The sequence below is a fragment of the Lepidochelys olivacea genome, assembly GCF_965140295.1.
Source record: "Lepidochelys olivacea isolate rLepOli2 genome assembly, chromosome: 15".
Classification (NCBI taxonomy): Eukaryota; Metazoa; Chordata; order Testudines; family Cheloniidae; genus Lepidochelys; species Lepidochelys olivacea.
In genome coordinates, this window is record NC_140425.1 from 31,512,246 (window position 1) to 31,538,433 (window position 26,188).

At 45.9% G+C, this 26,188-nt stretch overlaps 1 protein-coding gene across 2 annotated transcripts; it reads left to right on the forward strand.

Annotated features, from left to right (window-relative positions):
- Nucleotides 1–78: 78 nt before the first annotated feature.
- On the forward strand, nucleotides 79–20,838 carry MVK (mevalonate kinase). 2 transcript variants are annotated; one of them, XM_084648849.1, is made up of 11 exons: nucleotides 79–161; nucleotides 431–522; nucleotides 656–803; nucleotides 1,672–1,819; nucleotides 2,837–2,992; nucleotides 6,969–7,072; nucleotides 8,581–8,626; nucleotides 10,118–10,208; nucleotides 11,288–11,404; nucleotides 16,938–17,091; nucleotides 18,251–20,838. In XM_084648849.1, the coding sequence occupies exons 2-11, from the start codon at nucleotides 445–447 to the stop codon at nucleotides 18,400–18,402; spliced, it is 1,194 nt and encodes a 397-aa protein (XP_084504975.1). In that variant the 5' UTR covers nucleotides 79–161; nucleotides 431–444; the 3' UTR covers nucleotides 18,403–20,838. The 2 variants fall into 2 exon arrangements, with proteins under 2 accessions (XP_084504975.1, XP_084504974.1); XM_084648848.1 differs by lacking the exon at nucleotides 79–161 and having other exon boundaries at nucleotides 321–522.
- Nucleotides 20,839–26,188: the final 5,350 nt, after the last annotated feature.

Sequence of the window (26,188 nt, forward strand, 5' to 3'; positions counted from 1 at the left end):
CTCGCCTCCCCGGGGCGGCCCAGTGGTTGGTTCGGCCGTGTCACGTGGGACAGGCGCCGGGTCCCCATTGGGCGCTGCGGGGCCTATCGGGGAGCTCCTGGGGCAGCCATCGAGCCTGTGAGGCGGTGAGCCGGGCTGCTGACAGACGAGCCCCGGCGCAGGTGCGGTGCGGGGCCGGGGTGCGGGGCCACCGCTGCCGGGGCCTCAGTCCCTGGTGGGCGTCGGGCTGGAGGCCCAGGCGTCTCCCCGGCCTGAGGCCCCGCCCCCGCGGTGCCGCTGTGGGGGGGGGGCGCCGCTGGGGGCGGGGCGCCGGGGGCCTGTGGCGTGGGGGGCTGGGCCCTGGTGCCGAGGGCGATCGGGAGACTTGGGCCGTTGAGGCATCGGCCCAGCCCGAGCCCTTCAGAGGCCTCTTGCCTTTTTCCCTTCGCAGGCGAAGCAGCGGACATGCTGGCCAAGCCGCTGACGCTCTCTGCCCCGGGGAAGGCTATTCTCCACGGGGAGCACGCTGTCGTGCATGGCAAGGTAAAGCGCTGGGCTGGCGCTGGCAGCCGGGCGATGAAAGGCCCTGAGTTGGGGGGCAGCCGTGAACCTTTTGCTGGCTGTTCTGCACAGTGCCTCCGCCCCCCCACTCACGTCTCGCTTTTTTTGTGTGCAGGCAGCTTTGGCTGTGGCCTTGAACCTGAGAACGTTCCTTCAGATTAGGCCCAGTAATAATGGAAAGGTCTTGATATGCTTGCCTAATATTGGAACCAGTTTAAACTGGGAAGCCGTCCGGCTCCGGACACTGCTGACGGCATTTTCAGGCAAGTGCTGTTAGAACAATGGCCGCGCATGTCCATATATTTTAAAATCATGAAACCCCTGGCTTCATCCTCTTTTCTGATGTGTGTCGGATCGTACCCCAACCGACTATTGCACTTTGCGTGTGCTTGGCAACCATCTCGTGTGTTAATGAGTGTTGTTGGTCAGCAGGTGGCTAGAAGCTACAGTGGGTTTAACTGATTAGGCTTCCCTCTCCCACCAAATCAGGTAGCTGGATTTACTAAGTGTATTCACGCTCCCAGAGCCAGTGTTTTAACTGGTCCTCATAGTCCGCAGGCAGCAGATGCGCTGGGTGAGACACAAGCGATCTGCGTCAGCAGGAGCTTGTTCCATCTTAACTACTATGATTCTAGCATGCACCATTTAAAAGGGGACAGAATAAAGTCTCTCTAGGTTAGCATGTAGGTGCTTTATCAGCAAACCCCAAGGGTCCCTGTAGTTCAGTGTCTTGTCTTGCAAAGTGTCCTGTACCAGTCACTTGTAGAAATCTGTAATCACCTGCCTCCACACCCACCTATACTGTAAGACTTGTATGTCGTGTACCACACCTAGCACAAATTAATGTGGTTGGCTCTGTATGAGTCAGAGATGGAGCCCTTTCCTGGTGTTTCATTTATGATGTTGCTGTGGGTGACATGAAAGAAGCAGTTCTTCAGTGTAGCTGGTGGTTTCTTCTCTCCCCCCTGCCCCCAGTAATCAGTTTGTGCGCTGAAGCATAGCGGCAGTTGTCTTTATTCTATTTAGTGTTACTGGACATGCCATTCTTGTAAATATCTCATTCTAATTTGAAACCATGTTTTTTAAGCTTTCTTTGTAAATGAATAATTCCACCACTGATTGCTTTCCTAGATGGCTTGGATGAATCTAAATGCCCCAGCCCAGAACAAATGGATGCACTGAAAGAGTTCGCAGGAATCACTACTGGACTTTCAGCCACTGAGAGCCTTGGTACCGTTGCATTTCTCTATCTGTACCTGTCTATTTCAGCTAAATATGGGTAAGAACATAGTCCTCCTCAGAAATGAATGCAGTATCCTAGGTGTGCATGGTTCCTGTTAAATTTCTATTCTAATTTCTTGTGAAATTACAGATCTCTAAAGCTAAAATAAGAAAATAAAGGAGGGAAACTTTCCTTTGTCTTCTTAGGCTCTTATCTTGTTAGTAACTCTGAGGTGAAATAGCTAAATTGTGCTGAGTGGGTTGGAAATCAGCAAGGATATGCCCAAAACATGATTAGTCATAACTGAGAAATAGTGCTAATCTTCTAACTGTGGTTAACACAACAGTTGACAATGCTACAAACTATTAAGAGGGCTCTAGAAATGTGATCGGCTTTACCTACTAATGATCTCAGCTGTAGCAAGAGAAACACAATCCTGAGCTCAGTTTTGGCAGTGAAATAATCAAATATTGAAGCATTGTACAGGTCTCTAGCTACATAGGGCTTCATATCACAGCTGCTCTGAACATCTTGGTGATAGTAGGAGTTGAGCTGTGATCAGCCTATTCTAAAACCACATGTCCTTCCCGCTTTAGATAATGGAAATTCTCCTTCGCTTTTAGCAGTAGGGAGCCTATTACACACACACGTGCAGTTCCAGTTCTATCAAAGAGAGGACAACAGTACAGATACTAGCCAGCTTATTACAATAGTAAAATGTAAACCTACTGTTACTGATGTGGGATCTTAAAATGTTTTAAAAATATATTTCCAAAAATCTGAAGGGTATATTTATGGTGTTCTATTAATAAATCACCCCTAGCACTGGGATAAAAACCAATGGAAATGAGAAATCCAATTTAGCTAGGCTTTCTTCTAGCACAATGGATTTGCAAAGCTGCTCAGCTGTGCTAGCTGAAAGTTCAGGAGGCCCATGTCTGTCATATACTTGTGTGTATGCTGACGCCACCAGTTGGCTGGTGGTGTGATCACAGCAATTTTAGTTTGCATCTGTTGCCTTTGATCTCCAGAATGTTATTGGCATTTTATGCAACGCATTTTAATGTGTTTCAGACAGATACCAAGCGTGGAGATAGTGGTGTGGTCTGAGCTGCCCACGGGAGCTGGGCTAGGCTCAAGTGCTGCCTATTCCGTTTGTTTGGCAGCTGCCCTGTTGACTGCATGTGGAGCCATTGGCTGCCCATTAGAGGAGGAGAAGTCCATTGTCAGGTAAAGCATCTGAAAAGCCTGTGTATCTTGGGTGTGTAGAATTGGGGTAGCATAATGTTCCCTAAATCTCCAGTGAGAAGCAAATGAATGTTGCTTGTTTCTTAACTTCATATTCCTGTCTCTCTGAGCTGATGGCTTGAAGTTAGTGACCTAGTGTCAGGATACAAAATGTGATTCCAAGACATTACCTGTTAAAAATGTTCTGCTTTAGTGCCTGTAGCAATGACTTACAAGATTATGCAGGTACACAGAGCTGAGCAATGAGACCTCTGTCCCCTAATATATTTTTCAGCAAACTTCTATCTGATCATACAACATACTGTACTAGCAAAAATGCATCTTCCAAATTATACTGGAAGTGGTGTAAACATCTGCATCTCTTAATTGTAATTTGTAGTTTGGATGCAGTGTAATTTTCAGTTACAGTTTGAATGCAAAAGGGTAAGTGAAGCTTCAAGAGGTCATCTTTCATAGGGTCTTCACTTAACATTGAAGAAAAAAATATAACAAGATAGGTGAACTCGTGTAAACTTAACATACATTCCTATATCTATGGAAGCCCCTTTATGGCCCTGTTCGCCATCTTCTACCCTCTCATCAAAACGCACTTGTGCTGTGAGGTCTGTAAACTTGGATCTTCCCCTGAACCTGATTGAGCAGGTAAAGAATAAGACCATGTAACCGTTAACCTCAACAACTGCATAAGATTGGCCATACTGGTCTGGCATGATCTCCCTTCCGTAGTCCTTGCCTTCCCAACCCTTCAGCCCTCCTGCAGGGTCCCACCATCTGTCCTTGTGTTTAATTAGGACAGCAATTGCCAGTTCACAAGCCTCCACTGAAGACACTACATGGGCACAGGGGTGTGCCTGTGCCCATCCCCTGAGTTGCAGACAGAGGGACAAGGTGGTTATTTCTCCATAGAGTTCAGTGTACATATGGTGCTGGAGGAGCAATAATGAACCTTTCTGATTTCTTCGGGAAGTTGTATCCGTTTGTCCTTTACAAGCTGTATGAGTAACAAGAGGCATTTGCCAGCAGGGCCTGGCGTTGTATTGCCCAGTAAATTATGCGTCAATGCCAGTAGTCCTACACCTTGGTGACACCTTTTCTTCTTCCGTCTTCATCAGAGGGGGAGAATCCAGTTTAGCATTAGACAGAAGAGCCATCAATGGTTAAGAAAATAATCCTGCTTGAAGAATAGTCACAACCCCAAGCAGTTAAGGGACACCAGCCAAAAGTGTTTTGAGACCAGATGTTTGGCAGCATCCTTGTCAACTACAGTGACAAATGAAAAGTATCCTTGAAGTGCAATATCCTAGAGAAGGAGAGGAAAGCATCACTCCCAAAGAATGCCCTGTGATGGGGCAGTGAGTAGTGATGAGTCAGGACTGGGATAGTTTGTGCTTTAGCCACAGGTTACACATGTTGGCTTAACCTTCCACAGAAATATAATTTCTACTCTTCTTTCTCCCTTTCCCCTTGTAAAGGTCTGTGATTCTAATCCCCACTGCCAAACAGTGCAGTCTGTTCACTTGCAACTTTTAATATTTGCCCTTGCATTATGCAGCTGTGAAGTAAGGAGCTGTGTGTGAAATGCAAGCTGTTCAGGCTCAGACACCTCCCAGTGAGATGAAGATCTCTGCATGAAGGGCAGACACGTGTTCTTTTGGAGAGCTGCATCCATTAACATTATGGGGCAACACTTGATGCCGCTCTAGTTGGAATTGATTTTAATATTTCCATTATCGACCTTGATTTTTAGGCCTTAATATCTAACATTTCAAACTGCATTGGTCTCTCATATTTGGAGCACAATGGGAGCCAATACAGGGTGTTTTTATTAATGACACACAATATGCCCGAAACATGGCTCTTTATAAAGTGGTGACTGAGCAGAAGAAGGCTTAAATTGCATGTGCCTTGAGAATTGTGTCTTTAAATAAGAGGTATTAAGAGAATTTGGTGCTGGGCCAGAGAGTACTGGGATCAAGGGTCTCAGTTTAGCCACAAAGCAGTAGGCACTACTGCAATAAATAGTAGAGAATGGCCATTCATGAAACCACCTCCCCCTTACTCCATTACTGTGACTCTACATTAATGCTATGGGAGAGAAGGTAGATCGGTCCCCACACCCGTCTGAATTCTTGGCCTCTTTTCTAGTAACTGTCAGCAATGCTGACAACTCTGACCATTGCTTGTGTGATGTAGGCCGCAGGATCCACCAACTCATTTTGTATACACCAAACACTGATCCGACACTACTGATCTGGATCAGTACCAGCAACCTACAGTTGAAGGTTCTATGTCTCCTTATGAGCCCTCCAGCCCTCATCACCCCACTCCACTCTATAAATACTTAGAACTCCTATACGCACATCCAGTCCATTCACAGTGCCGTATATTCTGCATGCTCAGCAAATTCCACAAACCCACCTTGTGCACTCAAAACAACTGCTCCAACAGACTAGTGCACATTGACACTGATATTAATATCCGATGTCTCAGCATCAATTATAGTCTGTACAGTTCAAAGTTAGCTTTTGGTGCAGTGAGAATATGAATTTGACAGGTTTTTAGAGTACAAGGCCCAAACTAGGAATTACTTGATAGGGCAGAAGAACATCGGTTTTGTGTAGGCATCATACAGTCTTTAGTGTAACAATGAGAATAGTTGGTGAACCATACTGAAGCAAGGGACCAATACTGGGATCCCACCTGCTTCCTAGCAGTGTTTTCCTGTATCTCCCCACCCCTTGAGATCTCGTCGGCTGAGATCTCATCGGCAAACATCTCCTTATCCCTCTTATGCCTAAAGTCTCTCGATTTTTCTCACTGCTGTTTAATCCTGTGAAGCATTTTGGGATATGGATCATACAAACAACACTGTTTAAAAGTAGTTGTAATTAGCTGTAATACTGACCTGCTTTTAATACTCCCTTGCTGAAGGGTTGGCCTTTTTCGCTGCACGTTCTAGTTAACGTTAATCTTCACCAGTGCATGACTGCCATTTTCCTCTCTTCTCCAACCTGTGTTTCACATCATGTACAAATAGTAATAATATATGGATTACAATACTGCTTTTAGGCCAGAGCCCCACTGTTCCTGGCACTATACAAACAGATAACTATGAGATGGTCTCTGCCAAGCAGAGTTTATAACTTAAATTTAAGATGAGACAACAGGTGGATGCAGCAGGCAGACGGGGAAGCATGAGGAATAGTGCTTAGTACTTCTCGTTTCCCTAGCTGCTAGGGTGCTGTGATTGTTCCTCACGTAGAATGATTTTCTTAACCATTGATGGCTCTTCTCTCTCAGCTGGATTCTCCCCCTCCGAGGAAGGGGGAAGAAGAAAAGTGGCACTGAGGTGTATGCCTACTGGCAAAGAAGCATATTAAACATCTAATTACAGTATCAGTGAGGAAAGGAAGTATTATCCCCATTCTTACTGATAGAGACCCAGAAGCCAAGAGTCCAATGTTGCGTTCAAGACCACAGAAGGAGTCTGTCAGATCCAGGTGTTCCAGGGATCCAGCCCTTTGCTTGCACTGCTACACTGCCTTTTTCGGGTGGACATTTAGTCAGACTCAGCAGTGACGCACACAGCTCTGCTTGGAACCTTCCAGAACGTTTCCTCACGTGATGCTTTCAAGGTGGCAACGCTCTGTAGCGGTTGCTGCGTTCATACTGATTCCATCCTGTGATTGTTAGAAGCAGATGCACTTAAGTGTGTGGCTTAGATACGAAGGTGATAGTATCTTGGATGGCAGTGCTGCTTTTACTGGGCCGAGCACTACTTCATCCTGTTAATTTGTGTGGGGGTTCATTTCCCCTCCCCCGCGAGGTGTCCCCCTTGACATGCTGCGCTTCAGTCTGCTCATGTGATTCCTGCTGCTCTTTATGGCTAGTGGACTCCTTGGTTCCTGTGGCATGTTGCCCGCTTGTAGTAGTTTTAAACTGTTTTCTTGCCTTTCAGGTGGCCTGAGGAGGAGTTGGATTTAATTAACAGATGGGCCTTTCGGGGAGAGCAGGTCATCCATGGCAAGCCTTCTGGTGTGGATAACTCTGTAGCAACTTGGGGTATGTATTTTTCAGTCTCAATCCATTCCTCTTTTGGCTCTGAATACAGGTGCTGTCACTGTCAGAGTAGAAGAGGCCACTACTTGGGCATTGGGAATGATGGCTTTTCCAGTCCCCTTCGCACACTGCTGCATAGCTGGTGAAGGGAGATCGGATGGGATTTGCCCTGGGTACAATTCCTAAGTAGCACTTCACCAAAGAATCCAAAGGGCCTCGCAGACTGCAGTGAATCTAAGTGGGCTTTCAGTATGCCTCTCAAATCGCTCACAGCCCTTTATGCAGGGAGTTTTGACTATATAAAAATGTGTCCAAAATCCATCCTGCAGACTGACTGTTCGACCCCAGTCTCTGTCCTCTCGGCAGACACTGGATTAGAAAGGGAAGAGCACAAGTAAAGCCTCTTCCCTACACCATCTTAGTACCAAATCCTCTTCTGTAGTTTTCCTCTGTGTTGTTGCCAGCCTGCTCTAGTAGAAACTCGCTGCTTATTGATGCTTATTGAGAGCATAGAATGAAGGTAACGTTACCCCAGAATAAACCTCTCGTACATTAGCAATGTTAGTAATACTTTTCGCCGCCTCAGGAGGGAGAGAGAATGGTCTGTTGAACTGGATGGGGTGGGGGGAAGGAACTAGAAACTCCCAAGTTCTGATTCTAGCTTTGACCTTGAAGTCATGCTTTCTTTCTGTGCCTCTGTTTCCCTATTTGTTTCCCTATTCCCTATTTGTAAAATAGGAGTAATGCCTCACAGGGGTGTTGGGAGGCTTAATTCACTAATCTCTGACTCACTATATGAATCTCCCTCGTTCACATTAATGCCTTGGAAGAGGAGCCCTCATGGAAATAACTGGAATTTACAAATTATGGAGCAAATAAATATAAATTAAAAAAAAAAATCTTGCTGCAGTATAATGCTTTGGAAAACGTTCATACTTGGTCGCCTGTACCTTAGTCTTTATTATGTGCAAGTGTGCTGTGATGCTTTTTGCGAGAGTGTTTATTAATAATCAGACTTCATCACAGCTACTCTGTCAAAACATTGGGAAGTGGATAACGAAGTAGCAAGCTTGCTGACTGGTGGGGATCTGTTGGGTTACTAACAGTTATTCTTCACAAATATTCACACTCTGCACTGAATCTGGTGTTTAATGTGTTTAAATCTACTCCAGAAGTCTTCATTTGATTCTTACTTCGTTATTTTAGACCAATGAAGACTTGATTCTAACCTAACTCTCTCCATTTGAAATATCTCTTTATTTTCTATGGCCCTCAGTACAGGAAAGCAAAGGGTGAAGACACCAAGTTACTCATATTTGGGCCAGATCTCCCACTGAAGTTAATGGAGCTCTGCCTGTTCACACCATCTGAGGATCTAGCCCATTGTTTTGCCTGTGCTTCTTGCAATTAACTTCTCATGCTGTAGGTTAGTTTCTGCAGATGAAAGTCCCTATATACTTATTATTTTCAGATATGTTGCATACTATGACTATGTATGTATTTTACTTTAGGTGGAGTACTCAGATTTCAGTCAGGAAAAATCACATCACTGAAGAGGTAATATTAAAATTATATACACACACAGAACATATCTGTGTAGAGTTTATGGTCTAAAGGTATGAGAGTAACAAAATAATGCTGAACAGTGTGAGTAGGAATCTTGCAGCCAGAACCCTGTATTGGACCTATCGGGTAGCTTTAATATCTTGAAAACCAGTTTTGTTGTCTTGGGTTGGAGAAGAATGAGGCCAATGAAATGTCTGGTTATTGTCTGAAGTTAGATTATAAGGCAAAAGTTCAATATTAATTTCATGGCCTTATAGGCAGCAGGATCAAGTCAGCTCCTAGCAGCAAATGACCTTTTAAAAGAACAAAACAAAACCACAATTTCTTGCATATTGAATTTTAGAACTGTACAAAAACCAAGCTGTAAAGCGAGAACAAATCCTGGTTCAGAATGCTCTCTATACCTCCAACCAATGAACTATAATCCAATGCCATTAAAATCTTTCACGGTGCATGAAATTGCTCTGTTAGCAGTTAATGTCTCCAGCTGGCTGGTCTCACGAATGGTGTTTCAAAGGAAAGATATTTTAGCTGAAAAACATGGATCTCAGTAAGCACGTTTGTCATATTTGTAGAACCAGAACAGTTGTATCAATGTACGTGTAACTGAGAGCACAGAGTCCCAACCCAGCAAAGCACTTGAGCACCTGCTTACTGACATTTAACAGGACTTCTCGTGCTTAAGTATGTTGTTAGATTATGGTCTTAAATAGCCAGCCTGTTTTAGAGGGGTGATAGTCCAACAGCCAGACTGTCTACTTTGACCGAGATCTTCTTGATGCAGCAGAGAAGGGAAGCTCTCATGTTTTGGCTCCTTGTTTCTCTGCTCGTCTTCATTCCAGACTAGGTTAGAGCAGTCTGTAGGTGAGATGGACCTAAACAAGAGGAGTCTGGAGTGCTGTGGTAAAAACCTGGCACCACCTTCAGATACGTTTTTTTTTAAAATGGAGGGTTTTATTGATTATACATTTTTAAATATTTAAATCCAGTAAAGTACAGTAGTCTTTGTATTTTTTGGGCGCAAAGGGACAAATGGTGAGAAGCAAATTAACTTTGTTTCTGCTAAAATGATCAGCAGTGAAACAGTTAACCATGTTGATAATAAAACGGACACCATTAGACTTCAGAGCAGACAAATCAAAATGGCAGTTCACAGCTCTCAAAGCTCTCAAAACACAGGAAGATGTCACTGCATCAGTTTACATTAGCCTCACATTTTCAAGTTTATTTTCATGATCCCAAGAGGTAGGCACTTTTTAAAAAGGTGGAGATTCTAGAGCCTAATTATGTAGCAGAGTTTGTGGCTCTGGAATAGTGGAATACATTAGGTCCTGCCTGTACGTGTAGATATTACATGCATTAAGGTTGTTTGACCATGGCATGAACGGGGGAGTAAATTTGTTGATGGATGTGGAATAAACCTTGGACATTGCCCAGTTATCAAGAGGAAAATGAATTTCAGAATGTTTGTTCTGTTTTCAGAGTGCCAACTCTAATGATCTTATTGACCAACACAAAAGTCTCTCGGAGCACCAAGATCCTTGTGGCAGGTGTCAAAGACAAGATCCTTAAGGTGCAGCATCTTTTTGGTTGATGACCGTGACATGGAAGCGCATCTATTAATTGAGCCAACCCAATGGTAGCACGGCAGTACATTGATTGTTAGGGGGTGGGGAGAGTTGACCTGCATTTATGAGTAATCCCAGGATCCCTTCCATGGGGGGTAGCAGGGTGTGCATTTGCATGGATTTCTTGGAAGCTGTTGTTAAGTGGTATTGCTATGTTGCTCCTGGCATTACTGCGGCATGAGCAGGGGGAAGAGAGAGGGCTTCCCCCTCCCACCCCCAAAAAGGAGTAGGTCAAAATATACTCACTAAGGTGATGCGTTGGATATGACACTGACTGTAGAGTTTCTATGTCACTCCAGCCAAGTCAGCTTAACAGGACTCCTCCAGAAGTTGTCCCTATTATCTGGCTTTCTATGCTCAGTGGCGTGGAGTCTCGGCTACTATGCAATTCTGATATAAAGGATTTATTTCTCATCATTCCCCATGATGAGCAGCTATTAATCCAAACTCTGTGCCAGGACTTCCCTTTTTTTAACTAAAATGAGGACCTGGCCATGACCCTTCCTGTTGTTGCAGTGACAAGCAGCTTGGTGAACCCCAAGCATTTAAAAAATCATGTCTGGCTCCAAAGAATCAAGAGTCTCATTAAAACTCATGAGATTTTTAAAAGGCTATTTTTTCTTTTATAATTTGCCTTCTGAATTTTAGAACCTTTCAAGTTTTGTTTCCAGGCTTGTCTCTGCAACCAGAGGGCTAGAAGCTTTTGTGGTGAAAATATCTGTTTTTCATTTAAAAAAAAAAAAATCCCTAACTCTAGGAGCTTGGGGCTTTAAGAAAAATGCCAAACATCATTAGTCTCTCAACAAAATCACAAGAGTTTGCAACCCTGAAATACCCAACTTAACTGTGTTTCTCTCTTCTTTTGCTCTGATGCCCCAAATGTGACCAGCTTCTGCTTTAGATCCCTTATTGCACATGAATTGTCCAGCCTCAGAGGGCTTGGCCCACCTCCAGCACAATAGCAATGAAGCCACGGAACACCACAGAGCTGTCTTCATGTCTCTCATTTTTCTTCTTGTCACAGTTTCCTGCTATAATGAACCCAGTGCTTGCCTCAATAGATGCAATTTCTCACGAGTGTGAAAGTGTTCTAGAAGCAATGGCTGTGAGTCCATCACAGGATTATTACCCTGTGCTAGAGGTAAGGGACTCTTTCGCCTGTATTTTTAGACACTGTTATAGTCGCACATCAAAACATCGTTTAAAGATCGTTAAGGTTGGGAGAGATTTCGATAGCAGGAAATGTTCAGTTCAGAGTGAACCACAATGTACGTCCGCTGTCATTAATACGCTCCCTATGTCTGAAGCAGTTAAGGTACTGTTGCTACCTCCTGTGTATAAAACTTGTTTGCTTTTATTATTCTGTCAGAGCCATACATTTCATTTCCCTTCGTTGAAGGGACACCGAGTTAGTTCAGGATCAAAATGTCCCCTTCCTTAGAATAGTTTGTGATTTGATGGCCAGTAGCTCTTTATAAAACTACCATTCTCATTACTGCCAAAGCCAATATGGAAGCACAAAACTCGGCAGCCGCTGTTTCTGATAGACTAGTTAGAAACCAGCCCCCGCTTTGTGCTTGTCCTGTCTCCAGGCTCAGGAGAGCAGATAGCAATTGTTGTGCCCAGAACTGTTTTGACGTCGATGCATGCAGTGAATAAGATCTGTGTTCATTTTGGCTCCATTCAAAGCACAGGGAGGCTGTTGTGGAAACGACTTTCAAATTTAAAGACTTTTTTTTTTTCCCCTCCACGCAAATGTACGGGGTAGTGTCCTCAGTGTTCTGATTATAACGAAGTAATTATTAGTTAGTGTTGGGAAAACTTAATTCATTGACTGCATCTGCTGGGACATGTTTTATTATGGGGAGGTGGATGAACCCACATCTGGTATGGGATCACGGAAGTCCCATGTGCTAAATGCTGAATGCTTAGGGTGCTCAGAAACAGAGGTGTTGATGGGACAGAATTCAAGCAACAAGGGACATAAATTGCAGTGACCTGCTTTATTGCAAGAACAGCTGGCTGCTGCTTCTTCCATTCCTGGAGGTGTTGATAGATAGCGAGGTGTCCTGTTTTTCTCTTCCCACCCACACAAAACCTTTCCTCCTCGATTGCAATAAGGAGTCACCTTTACTGGTGGGAATGCAGATGCTCTACCCAACATCAGTTCACAATCAGTTTTCACCAGGAGAGGTTTGAAAGCGTAGCTTTTGTTTCCATCGCCCCTCACTTGTGTTTCTTGCTGTATCTGGTTGTGAAGGCTGGAGCCTCCGGTGGAACAATGAGCAATCTGCCTCCCTTTGCAGTAGGGCCTTGCTGCCGTGGATGGAACAGTGGTGAACAGGTGGAGATGAGTGCATGTACCCATCATGTCTGGGGAAGAGAAAGAGATGGGGATATCGCAAGGCCAGACAGAGATGGTGTCAGGAAGTGAGCCTGGCAGATGGCTGAGGAACAACAAAGGCGGTGACAGTTGTGACAGGCTCAAAGTCTGGGTCAGAAAGAGCACTGAGGGCCATGGAGAACGAGTGGAAGCCTTGTGCTAACACACAGGACTGGTTTTCAGGACTCCTGGGTTCTCTGCCGCACAAATCCTGTTTGAATTTGAGCAGGTCACTTAAGTTTTCCATCTCAGTGTCAGTTCTCCAGCCCATAAAATGGGGCTAAGGTTCCCTTTCCCGCAGAGGTGCTTCGAGACTTCCATTATTAGTGGCTGTAAACGCTGTGAGGTCCAAGGAGAGAGATGTCTATCTCGATGCAAAGTTGTGCCACGCTGTTGTCATGCAACACAGTGCTTATTCAGAGCATAACGGTTGGCATTTTCTCCCTCACATTTTCATGCTGAGGCTCTCCTGTGCTACGCTACCAGTCTCCATTCAGAGCCACTTATAGTGCTGTATAGTCTCATAGAGTACATTCCTTAGGAAAGAGAGCTCTTCTGAGAGAGCTGTGTGCTGTCAAACCTGCAAATGGCTTTAGTGGGTGTCCTATGTGAGATGAGTTTGATAGGTCTCAGTCCAGTTCCCAAGGGCCTGTATCAAAATTAGGATTTTGCTTTTACCACTGCACCAAGATGGTAGAATGATTTTGTATGAAAGTTGTGTTCTGTGTAACGTAGTGGAGTGCTACGTAACGGTTAGACCAGGAGACTGAGTCTGAACTCTGGGGTCTGTTCCCAGGTTTGCTACTGACTTGCAGTGTGACCTGAGACAATTCACTTCACCTAGGTCTTTCATCCGTCCAGCAGTCAAATGAAAGGAGGGTTGTGAGGTTTAGCTTAAAGAGTGCTTTGATATCCCCAGATAAAAGAGAGGTCCTGTTTAAATTACAAGGAGGAGGAACGCTGCAGTAAGTTGGTTTCTGTTTGTCTTGTGTCTGAAGAGCCCACAGAGGCATGGTTGATGTATGCTGCATACATACATATCTATATTTTTGACTGTTGCTGTAGCTGAAATGTGCAGTTCTGGACATCTTTGTACTTAAGCCATTGAACTAGTCTACTGTGTCATAAGCTGTCATCTGACTCCTAGCAGATTTTGGATTGGAATATGACAGGTGTCTTGGATCATCATAGACAGCATTGTGCCCTGCACTCAGGCATATAGAGGCCCCTGGATGGACGTCTGTCCAATCCAGTGTAGGGAGCTTGCAGCGCATACATGCTAAACAGTGCTGGCTAATCCATCTTCCCTCATTTATCTAAAGTACGTTGCAAATTGGTGTGTGTGGGGCGGGGGAGTATTTTTGCATCATCCAATACCCACGTGGTGTTTACAGGAGACCCATGCGGGGCTGGATAGGGAGCCACAGTGATTGACACCTTCCATGCTGTCCTGTAGCTCCTAGCTCTGTGTAGTCAAAGCATCATCCGAAGGTGAGCCACTAACTGCAGCCTGTGCTTATCAAAAGTCAGGTGGAGGCATGGCAGAAACTAGTCATGGCACTGTGTGAAGAGACTGGCCCTGGGTATGGAAGAGAGCAAATCTCTCAAAGAACATGGTGTACTTGGCCTGCTGGCTTTTCAGCTGGTCCCTAGTTAACATGGCCTGTGGCTGCCAGCTGCTCCTCTCTGCTACATTATGTTACTGAATCATGGCCCCGTTCTGTGTAAAACCTTAAGGCTTCAGGATTTTGTGGCTAGCAAACTCTTACTTCCAACACACCCCGTTCTGATGTATTTGAAAGGAAGGACAATCTTGTGGTTAAGGGAATTCTGGGTTCAGTTCCTGACTCTGCCACAGAGCCACCATGTGACCATGGGCAGGTCACTTAACCTCTCTGTTCCTTAGTTCCCCATCTGTAACATGGGAATGATGGTCATTCCTCTCTCCCACGCTCATTTGTCTGCCTGTTTAGACTGTAGGTCTTCCGGGCAACGTCTGTCTCTTCCAGAATGTGTTTGTACAGCATCTAGTACAGTGGGGCCCGATCTTGGTGGGGGCTTCTGCGTACGGTCGTAATACAAATAATTTCTGTGGTGGTCTCAGGTGGCAGATGGATCCAGTTCAGAGCCAGAATGGCTAGTGTGACTGGCTAGAACTAGCAAGGGGAGGTGATGGGTGGGTTGAGCTTAACTGGGTCTGAGACTGTTGTTCTGGCTCAGGCTGCTCAGTCGCTGCCCACTGACCTGACCTGCTAATTATAACTTGTGCCCATTCATGTACACTTAACATTCTGTGTGTGGGCTTCTCGTGCTGCTTTAAGAAATTTCCTCTCTCATCCACTCTTGTCTCATTAGCCTGTTTTTCAGTGCTCCGCTGGTAATGGTCTGTGCCTTGTCTACGGCAGCATTTCAGCCAGCTGCTCCTTTCCAGTTAACTCCTTTAATTCTTAGCTTCCATTTTCTTAAATAAAAAAAAACCCCTCACTTTATTCTTGTAATTTTTAAATGTCGGTGTGCGCGTGTTTCGTTAGTTCTGTACTAGCTGCCAGGTCAGCCCTGTGCTGTAACGTTCCGTGCCTGCAAGGCAGGCGTGCTATGAGCAGTGTAGGCTTCCCCCATCAACGTGCTCCAGCCAGCGTGTCCAGCTCATCTCTGGGGGAAATTGAGTCGTTCAGTCACCATGGCCCATTCAGTCCTTTGCCTCTCTGAAGCTGCCATTCATGCTTCGTTTTGTGGTATTGGATACCTGTGCTCTGGGAGTGGACTTAGTTTCTCCAACTCATATTAAAGGCCGCTGAACAGTTGTTGGATTGTGATAACTTTGGACCCAGATTGCCAGGGGCTGTATTTGAACTGCTCACTAGAGGTGAAAGGGCCTGTATCCTGTTATCAATCTCCTGGGCCATTCATGCGTCCCTGCCACAAGCAACTAACTGTAGTAACAGCAGGATTTGGACATGAATAGTCCTGTAGCTATTGCAATATCCTGGCCCGCTGGAGACCTGCGTGAGAGAGTAGCCTCAGGGTTCTGGCTGCTGGCATTAGCTGGGCTTTTGAATGCTGCAGAAATCCTCTCTGCTTTGGAAAAAGGCTTGCTTTGTACTTCCATAGCCACAGATGGTCCCAGAATGGAGGACTTCAGGAAACGTTTAAGAGCGTGACTTGGATTGGCCAACAAATATCTAGAGTACCTGCCTCATGCTGGGGGAAGCCCCTTGGTCTGGGTCCTGGATCTCTGCCCTGCAGTGTGGGGAGAAGTGCTATATGATACAAACAAGTGAGATTTTGATGTTGTTTATCACTGCCTTGGCAGTACCACTTTCTGTCACTGGAGTTGGATGGATTGCAGAATTGGCCAGGAATGGGAGAGATCCCAGCACGATTCCTTTCCCACAGCTAGGGAAGGATTTGTACAGCATCCTGTTCGGTGCATGCGTAGCAGGAGTGAGAGGAAGCAGGCCAAGACTACTGAGGGCTGAAGTTCACCGTGCCTGCAGTGACGGCAGCTCTCTGTGCCCTCTGCTTCCTTTGGCCTCTCTTTTTTTTTTTTTTTTTTTTTTTTAAGACGTTATAAAATGAACTGATCTGTGCCCGCACAGTAGTCAGTGAGGGAAGGAAGAGGGAGCAGGGCTAGACTAGAAGCCTGAGGCTGCTGGTGGGCTCGGTCTCATTGTTCAGCATTTGCTTGTTCCTGAGCAGCCTTATGCTGTGTCGCAGTAAGATGGGTCAGTCTGTCAGTGACTTTCTAACAGGTCACTGTACACAGTACAGCTCTGCTTGCAGGCGCCTTGGAATAGCGACCTCTCTCGCTGGAAAAGAGACGTGTTCTGGAGGATTGAGATCCAGAGCTGTCCTTAGGGGACAGCAAATCGGAGTGACATGCTTTGGGGGGGCCCTGTGGGCCGGCGCGATTGGCCGGCACCACGTGGGCAGTGTGTGAACTGCTGGCTGGGGGAGGCTAACCCCCAGCCCCGCCCCTTCCGCCCAAGGGAGAGCGCACAGTGACACTGCTGCAGCATCTCCCCTCCCCCCTCCCCCCCAGGAAGGCGGGCTGCGTGGCCCCAGCCCCCTGGAGACCAGCGGTGCTGCCAAAGTGGGGTCTGGGGGGGGGGCGGAGTGTGCGTAGGGCCACGCCTGGCTGCCTGGGGGGAGACAGTCTCCCTTACCCACCCACCCCCGGTGTGGCCGATCCTGGAAGTGTCGGATTCGTCACTTTTGCCCTGGGCGCTTCACCCCCGCTAGGGCCGGACCTGCAATCCAGATGGTTTTGTTGTCTTTGCTTTGTTTTAAGGAGCTCTTCGATATAAACCAGCATCACTTAAATGTGATTGGAGTTGGCCATCCCTCGCTGGACAGCGTGTGCCGAGTGACTGCCACGCATGGGCTGCACAGTAAGCTGACTGGCGCTGGAGGAGGTGGCTGTGCAATCACTTTGTTAAGACCAGGTCAGGAATCCTTACTTTACTACTAATCATTTAAATCTCTTCCTTTTATGTTGCCAGAGAGACCTAAAGGGGCACTGTCGTAACAAAACAAAACCGCCTCATCAGCACCTACATTTTTTAAACCGATTAAAAAAAAATTAAAACCTAATTTTGTTCTTTGCTATTCATAGAACTGTTTTACATTTCTCCACCCAGCTTGTGGAACTGGTTGAGTCATTTTCACTTTACTGAGACTGGTGGGAGCTCTGAGTAGATGGCTGGCAGAGCGGGGCCTTTACTATCACGGAGCAGTGTCCGTGCTGCTGAAGTGCCCTTGGGTGTCATACCCTAAAAACGTGTCACTGCATCTTAACTGAATGGGAAATAGGTTTGTTGGGCTCTTTCACCTGTGTGTGTTAGGTGAGGGATAGACTAGCGGTGCAATATACTGGAGACTGTCCATGAACCGTGTGTGTACTTCTGCCCTCTACTGGCTGGAATGAAAACTGCCCAACTGTTACATAGACCCTGTACTTCTAAGATTTTCCTTTAGCTCACTTGGTGGGATTCTTCTTTTGGAGCAGAAAGATCTGAGTGTGATGTATAGTAATAACTGTGTAAAATCTATCATGGTCATGAACGTGGTAGAATAGTGGTTTTCAACCTGTGGTCCGCGGACCCTGGGGGGGCCCACAGCTCCATTCAAAATGTTTTGGGGTCCACAAATGAGACGGTTGAAAACCACTGTGGTAGAATATCTAGGTAGGGACACTTGCACTGGTTTACTTACTAATTTTAAATGGGAATGTCCTATTTAAAGGGCAAAAAGGATGTATGTATAGACTGAAAATGACACCTCTCCGCACCTTTAGAATACCTCTCCATCATAGTGGGACCCTGAGACACTTGGCATACTAGCGACTACTGGATTCTAAAGTGCCCATTAATGTCTCCTACCAATGAAAACTTAAGTCAAACCTAATGGTAAACTGGCTGCTCGTTAATGTAAGAAGGAACAGATAAAATGTACCCCTATATGTCCCCACCCCAAACTTAGGATGTTTGATTCCTTTTCGTGGCGATACCATTTAGTCCATATTAAACATGCAGCAAGGCATTTCCATCTCCCAGTGGTGACCAAGCTGAACTTAACTGGCTGGTGTAACCTTCTTCCTGGCAGACACAGACCCATTGATGGTGGAAGCAGCCAGACAAGATCTCAGTGCCTGTGGATTTGAATGCTGGGAGACCAGTATTGGGGCGCCTGGAATATGTCTTCATTCGCTGTCCTCTTTGAAAGCAGAAGTTCTGCACGTCTTTAATGAGGTTTAAGATGACATGGACTTTGACTGTACCCTGCCTTCCTGCCCCTGCAAGTTCAGAGCTTCTTAACTCTTCACCGGAGTGGCCGCCCATGGTGCCGAACACACTACAGAGTTTAGCTTACGTTGCCAGTCTGAAATATCTTGTCCCCTTTTCCATGTCTGTGGAAGTGTTGTGAACTGAGACACTGAACCGAGTTCAGACCTGGTGTAACTAACTGGGCAGTTCCACTGAAGACAGTGGAATTATTGCTCTCACCTACCCTAGCTGTGAGTCCGGCCCTGTGTCTCAACCTTGAAGCTGGATCTTGAATTTACTTATAGTATAAACACTACAATGTTAACAGCGGGCACAAGAGGGAGGGGCGTTAACCCTGGTGTCCTGGCCAACTTCCGGCTTGAGCAATTATGTGTTTTACCTCCCTTCCATGCATAGTGGGGTATCCGCTTCGCTTCGCCTGCCTCTTGAGGCCACGGTGAGGCTGGAGTAGTTAGTGTGCACAGAGTATCTATGAGAGTTTCTGGTGAAAGGCACCACAGAATGCAAAGCATGAGACTGCTCTGGTATTTCTACTAATGCTGTTAGAGGCACTGCTGAGATTTAAAAAAATTAAATGTCTCTTACCTGTGTCACTAACTGAATCTCAGATAATTAAAGATGAAGAAAGTGAAATTCTAATACTTTGCCCCATTTTTTAGTTTCCATTAGCACATCCCTTCTCTGTCTAGGCCGTTACATTAGCCTCCATAGCCAATTGTCTGAGCAGGCTTGCTGTTTGTAGTCTCACGGTCTGGTTCTCACATTAATAACACCACAAAATCTGCAGGAAGATGTTTAAAGCCAAAAGCACTTTTCCTTTATTTTAATCTCAAGTCAGTATTTCTATTCATAGTAGATTTGTTCGAATCCCTGGGTTTTTGTTTTTCAAACAGTCTAAATGTTGGTCCCAAATGCGGGATGTTAAGGACACGTTCCTTTGGCTGGGAATGTAGAAGGTTATGTCAATGGATATCTGTTACTAAAAAAAGAAAAGGAGTACTTGTGGCACCTTAGAGACTAACCAGTTTATTTGAGCATGAGCTTTCGTGAGCTACAGCTCACTTCATCTGTTACTAGTCATCCTTCCTTAATGCCACTTATTGGAGTGGGGTGCCAGAGGAGCTTGACCCATAAAGTAAATCAATTTCCACAATATTTTTGCAGTTTCTTAATTGATGCTAACTCTAGTCAAGTGATCTACTTCTCCAGTGCAGAGTCAGTATCTCTTCCATTACTTGTTTGGTAGCCTCCAGTTTTGGAATGGGCTGTTGTCCTTCACCCCTCAACTTCTATACCAGACAGTTCTGTCATGTAGATAGTGTCTTAATCAACAAATTGACACTTGACTGTGTTAAATGTAGATTGCAGCATGCATACAAGAATTAGAACCCTCCTCCCATTGCTTCTATATTGAGCCCTGGCTAGATAAGAGCTGTGTGGATGCCATTCACAATTGTAGTTCAGCACTGGCAATTGGCACTGTTGAAAAAGCTCCTTTCCCTTAATGCCCTGGTTAAGCATTCCCAGCAGCCCGTCCCTGTGGGGAGGACAAAAAGTCTAGGTTGCTTTCAACTGTTTTAGCACAATGGGTTAAAGAGCTGCCAATGGCTGGGGGAAGAAGGGAGGGACTTTACAAATTGTTATGCAGTGCAAATGGTGCTGCCTTTAGCATCTCCTACTGTGGGTTTTCTTGCTGTTTCACAAGACAGTCTGTTTCTTCAATGCAGCGTGAGCTGGATGGACCCACAAACTTGTTTTAGGGCCTGTCTACACGGGGAAATGTACTAGCAAAATATTCTAGGTACGCCTGCACATGGGGAGCCATAATGGTATAACTACAGTGGCATAATTATACAGATAGAGACTAGTAAAAGTCCTCGTGTAGACAAGCCCTTAGACTTCTGGGATATCTTTTATATGTAACAGCTTTGCTGAATGTCCTAATATGTAATCAAACAATGTGTGTCCACCCCAAGAAAATCTCTGTTCTCCTGGAACCAGGGTATGTGACCTGTCCTATTAGGCTTGGCAGAAAATTTTTTTTCAGTTTTTGATAATTTTGGCACCTGACACTGATGTATGTATGTTTGTTTTTTAAAGCATTTTTTAGACTTCTTTTTTAATTATTTTATTTTCACAGTTGCAGAAAATTATGCAGGGGGTCAGGTAATTATTTGGTTATGATAGAAGCTGAGATTCAAAAAGTTAAAGCTGTGTATAACTGTTAAAACACAAATTGTCAACATCACGTGTCCAAATATACAAAGTAAATATCCTTAAACTCTCAAGTAGCACTTTTCTTACTCTGCCATCTGTAAATTTTGATTATCAATGGAAATGTTTTTGTCAATTTGTGTGTCTAGAATGAAACTGACATTTATCAATAAAATCTAATCTTTCCAAGTATATCTATCTTGCCTCTTATGTGCTCATGGAGGTATGGATCCATCTTGCATCTAGGCAGAAATGATTTGATCATACAATTTCTTTTTAAGTGTTGTAAAAAAATAACCTTGAATTCAGTTCCTTTACACCATCACCTCCCTCCCCTTGCGCCGGCGCACCCCCCCCACTCCCCCCATAACTGTCTCTGCATTTAAACTTGTCTCGCTGGCATAGCATGGGCCTTTTGCAGCTAATCCAGGGCTTGAGAGGCAGAGGGCAGTTGTAAGCTTCCTCCTAATTCTCACTCTTCTGTGAGTCTTCCCCCAGCTCCTATGTGTGTGTTCCGATTTTTCCTTTCTTTTATGTGCTTCTAGTGCTGGAGCCTGTGGTCATCTCTCCAGCCACTGAGCAGTCACCATGCCAACGGCCCGTGCTATGCCTGGAGAGGCTTGCCTCTTGGCATGAGCCCATCTTGGCTTTCCATGCCCAATCCCCGAGTGCCAGTTGAGAGGTCTGTCTTTGATGCAGTTATCTTAGCATGACTCCATATTAGCCACCAAAGAGCCATCTGATGGTAACCTTCAATTACTGGTAACCTGAGCTAGATATTCAAAGCAGCAGCCTAGATATGGAAGCCTCTAATTCCTGTTCTTCTTAACCATTCAGTTTCCCTCTCCTTTCCCTCACTAAATACATGAGAGCAGTGAGTGTGACACCTCCATTTCATCCTCTGGCTCTTTGTTACCCTAGCACAACAACTCCGCCGTGGCACTCAGTCCCAGACAAAACAGAGCCCTCCTGCTCGGGAGGAATCCATCTGACCTCTGGCATCTCAGTGAGCAGATTTTCAGCCTGTCTTTAACTGGGCCTGTGTTGCTTCTGATTGTTGGTTGGTGAGATTAAGATGTTCAAGTGACAAAGGACCTGATTGGCTACAGCCGTGAAGTGTAAGTGACTTGAACTGTGCTTGTATGTCAGCAGAGTGCAGGTTTCTGCTATGGTATTAACATTTGCAAGGGCAGATATCTTCCCCCAGGAGCCACATCCTCCTCCCCGAGAGCAGCTGCCGCCTCTTTGTGTGAGGTAGCAATGGAAACCATCACCCAAGGTGGCCAAATCGGGAACAGTCTTCTAAATTGATTTTTTTTTTTTTTGATCCAATATCCAGCTCTTTGGTGCCTTCTCTTTTAGGGAAAGGAAAATGGTCCCTGGAATGACGGAAGAATTTCTAGAATTATTTGTATTACCACAGCGCCTAGGAGCTGATCGCTTACTACGGAATGATCAATGCTGACGATGGCTACTGTGCTCTCAACCTTCAGGATGGGAGCAGACAGCCTCTCCGTGTGTTAAAAAGCGTTGTGCCCTTTACAGCCATCAATTGCTTGAACGCTTTTCTGTTGCTGACCACAAGGGGGCAGTGGAGACCCACTCTTCTGCAATGCCGTGAGCCTGTGCTTCCATCTGGCCTGTGTTCGAAGGTCGGGGCCTTGGACAGTGGCTGGGAGGCACCTTTGGCATAGAAGAGACTGGGGTCTTGCTCTACAGTACAGCTTCTCCATCAAGCTCTGATAGGTCCCCTTAGAAACTGTTAACAAAGAGATCAAATTTGCTTATGCCTCTCAGCCTGTTTGATTTGACGGGCAAATCGTGCCTGGAAGCAGGGCAGTGAGTTATCTGTGCCAACAGCGGGGCCATAATTGCATAAGTCAGCAGCTGGAGCCAGTCCCAATTTATTAGAAGTAAGCATGGATTTAACAACCGGCCGCACGTGCTGTGTTCTATCTATCTATCTTCTCCCCCCTCCCCTCCATGGTTTAATCACCAGAACCCACAACAAATAGCATGATTGACGTTGGAGGCGGTTTTCTGCTTGCTTTTCACAAATGTTCTGTCCAAATAGGGTGGATAAATCTTTTCAATTGCAGTTACATTTACACTGGGTCTCACCCAATTAATTAATTATACACCCCACCAATTACATTGAGGAGTAAACTGAGTCAGAGAGAGGATAAAGTGAGTGGTGCTGACTTGGATTAGCAAGAGGCAGGCATAAAACCCAGAAGTCTTGCTCCACTGCCCTAGCCACAAGCCAGCACTGCCTCCATGGATCTCTTACAGCTGTCTTACACACCTGCTTAAAAGTTCCTGCTGACATTGGCTCACTGTTGTAAAGCGGACAGGTAAGAGGCTCAGAACAAGGCAGCATTTAAACAGCTGCCCCCTGCAGTTTAACACTTAGAGCTTTTGAAGCGCAAATTACATTTTGCAAGTGTGTTTTTTCCCTCCCATTGCCCCATCCTCTCTGCCTTACCTTGCAGCAAATCTCCCCAGCAAAAGAGTAACCACTTCATATATTTACTTATTTTTTTGCACGTCTTTCCCTTTTTATAGGCTCATTTTACAGATGTGTAATGGAGCAATGATTTCCGCTGAAGGATTAGCTTGGTAATTTGGCTAATTTTTCTTGAGCTTCATTTTTCACATTAGGAGCTTTGCAAAAAGACTAACGATCCCAGCTTGGCCTCTTAATAGCCAGAGCAGAGAGGAAAGGTTGGAGTCTACACTCCATCCTGTTGCAGAGGAAAAGAACATGTAACAATCTTTCAAATCGCTTCTTGCTTGGGTAGCTTTTGGCTTGGCTGTTTGTTCGGCATCTGTCTGGGGCCGCATGGTGGTCTGGTGACTAGGAGGCTGGGTTGTGAGATTTGGGTTCTAATCCTACCTCTAAGAAAAGGAGTACTTGTGGCACCTTAGAGACTAACCAATTTATTTGAGCATGAGCTTTGAGCATGAGCTCAAATAAATTGGTTAGTCTCTAAGGTGCCACAAGTCCTCCTTTTCTTTTTGCGAATACAGACTAACACGGCTGTTACTCTGAAACCAGTCCTACCTCTGCTATTGGACTTGCTATGTGACTCTCCACCTCCCTGTTTCTCCTTTTGCTGCTGTTCTTATCTGTCTAGGATCTGCAGGGCAAATAAGATCTTCAGAGCAAGCATTGTCTGTAAAGTGCCTACCACCCTGGGGCCTGGATCTTGTTTGGGAGTTGCAGGCCCTAACGTAATGTAAATAAGTTCTTACTAGCAAAATGCTTTAGCAAAAAGGGCTGAGACTCCTAAAGAAACGTTGCATCCAAACTCTGCAGGGATTTCATTAATATAAACTATACCAAGGGTTTTTTCCTCTAAGTGGATCAAATGTGTTGAGATGTAGCTGTATTTCCTGACGGGTGCTGTGCATATTATCTACTTTTACTGTTTTAGCCAAAAGGATGCTTTTCAATCTAATATCAGCATAAAATAAGACACTTTGTCAAACCTTTCTTTAAAAAAACCCCCCTTTGCTTCAGGAAACTTCTTTGATATTTAATGCTCTGTCTTGCTGATGGGATGGATCCAGAGCTCATGGAGTGATGCCATGCAGCTGTGGGAGGGGAGTGAGTGGGCAAAGACAGCTGAAATGCATCATAAATCCTCAGGAAGGGGGAACTTTTTAAAAAGTGACTGCAGAGACTTTGAATCTCAGACTCTCCCTTTTGTAAATCATTGTTCACTATCGTTCTGCCTGCAGGGAAAATGTTATTAAATGTCTGGTAGATCAAGCTGGCTGGCCAGAAACCTTAAGGGATGACCTTGTAGCTAAAGGCATGCATGGAATAAAATACCTGCCTTCTGTTTTCACTCCTAACAAATCTGCTGTCTACCTCTCTTGACTTTCACTTGGGTAGGAAATCTTTTACAGCTTCAAAAGCAAGTACTGCTGCTGTGAGAGGGGCTTTGATTCAACCCCGGTGGGTATTCCTTAGCGCTTCACGGGGTGCCTTCTGGCACTAGATTTTGACAAACCCAACTACAGTGAGGAAGCTGCATCAGCCCCCGCTTACAGAGATGGGGACACTGAGGCATGGAACTAAAGGCCCTGATCCAAAGCCCATTGCACTTAATGGAAGGATTCCCACTGGCTGCAATGGGCTAAGTGATTTGGGCAGGGGGTCAGACAGAGCTGGGACAAGAGCCCGGGTCTCCTGCCACCAAAGCGTGTGCCCTGTATCTGGACTGGCGCCTTGTGCATGCTGCCAGCCAGAGTCCTGGCAGTGAAGTTGCAGGCAGGGGTTAAAGATGGGCTCCTTTCTTTTCAAGAGAATATTCTCCTACTTGCCTGTGGCTAGCCAGCTGCCACCAGTCTCCATGTCCCATTCACGAGAAGGGTCAGAGCTCTGCCTTGCAGCTATGGGTGAGGTGACAAAGTTCCAGGGGGATCTCAGGCTTCAGGCCATGCAGTGGCATGGGCTGGGCAGGAATGCTTCCCCGGTTGTGCAGGGTGCCGGACTGTGTTCCATGCTAACTCTGCTCTCCTCTGTGGGATCAGCAAGAGGTTACTCTCCGGGGGGGGGGGGGTGTTTCCCAAGCTGCTGTTCCTGGCGGGGAGTGCTTTCAAGGCGCGGGGCGGCTGATACCTGACCAGGAGTTGAAGATTTCATGTTAGTCTGAGAAGAAAGTGCCAGCTGGACCTCGCGAGTGTCTCTTGCTGGCGTTCCCAGTTTGCCTTCCCCAGTGTAAGGTGGTGTCCTCTTTCCATGCAGGTCCTGCGCCTCTAACCCTGCTAGGAATTTAATTAGTGCTTGGCTCCCCTGTGTAAACGGCAGTGGTGTGGTTCGTGCGGGCGCTTTCCTTCCCCTGCAAGGCACAGATGGTAATTTTTTTGTCGGTGTCAGCAGCAGCTTCTTTCTGCTCTGATGAATAGATTCTAAAGAGGCAGTGACATTATTTGAGATAACAGCGAGAACAGCAAAAGGGTCAGTGATAGAGAGAAAATGTCAAAGCACATAGATAAAAGGCAGGGGGTGGGGAGGGGGGAGAAACCCTACAGTCATTGTCTGCCTGGTGCATGCATCAGGACGAGGGAGCCCTTGAGAAAGCAAACTTCCCCTGAACCAGTCTGAAATTCGAATGGAGTGGATAAAGGTAGGGCTGGGTGCCCCTCTAGCCTCAGCAGCCAATTCCTCCTTTTCAATTCGATTCAATTAGTGCTCTCACTTTGGAGCTGGTCTCCGCTGATAGCCAGTGCAGCTGACAGGGGATTAGTGCTGTTTGTATTGCACATGCTCTGCTTTGCAGCTGAGAGGCTGCGGGGAGGTGGCAGAAGATTATTTGTGTTTCTTCCCCTCCATTCTCCTGCACCTCGCTCCTTTTGGCTCCACAGGGCTTCTGCCTCCCATCGCTCTTTTCCCTGGGTGAGTTGGAACTGGCCCCAGGATGGCCCGCGCCTGGGCCAGCCACAAGCTCTGCAGGCATTGGAGCTCTCTGCCCCAGGGTCAGCGCCGTTCCAAGCTGGCAGTAATGCCTGCGGCCCCTAGGCTCCTGAGGTC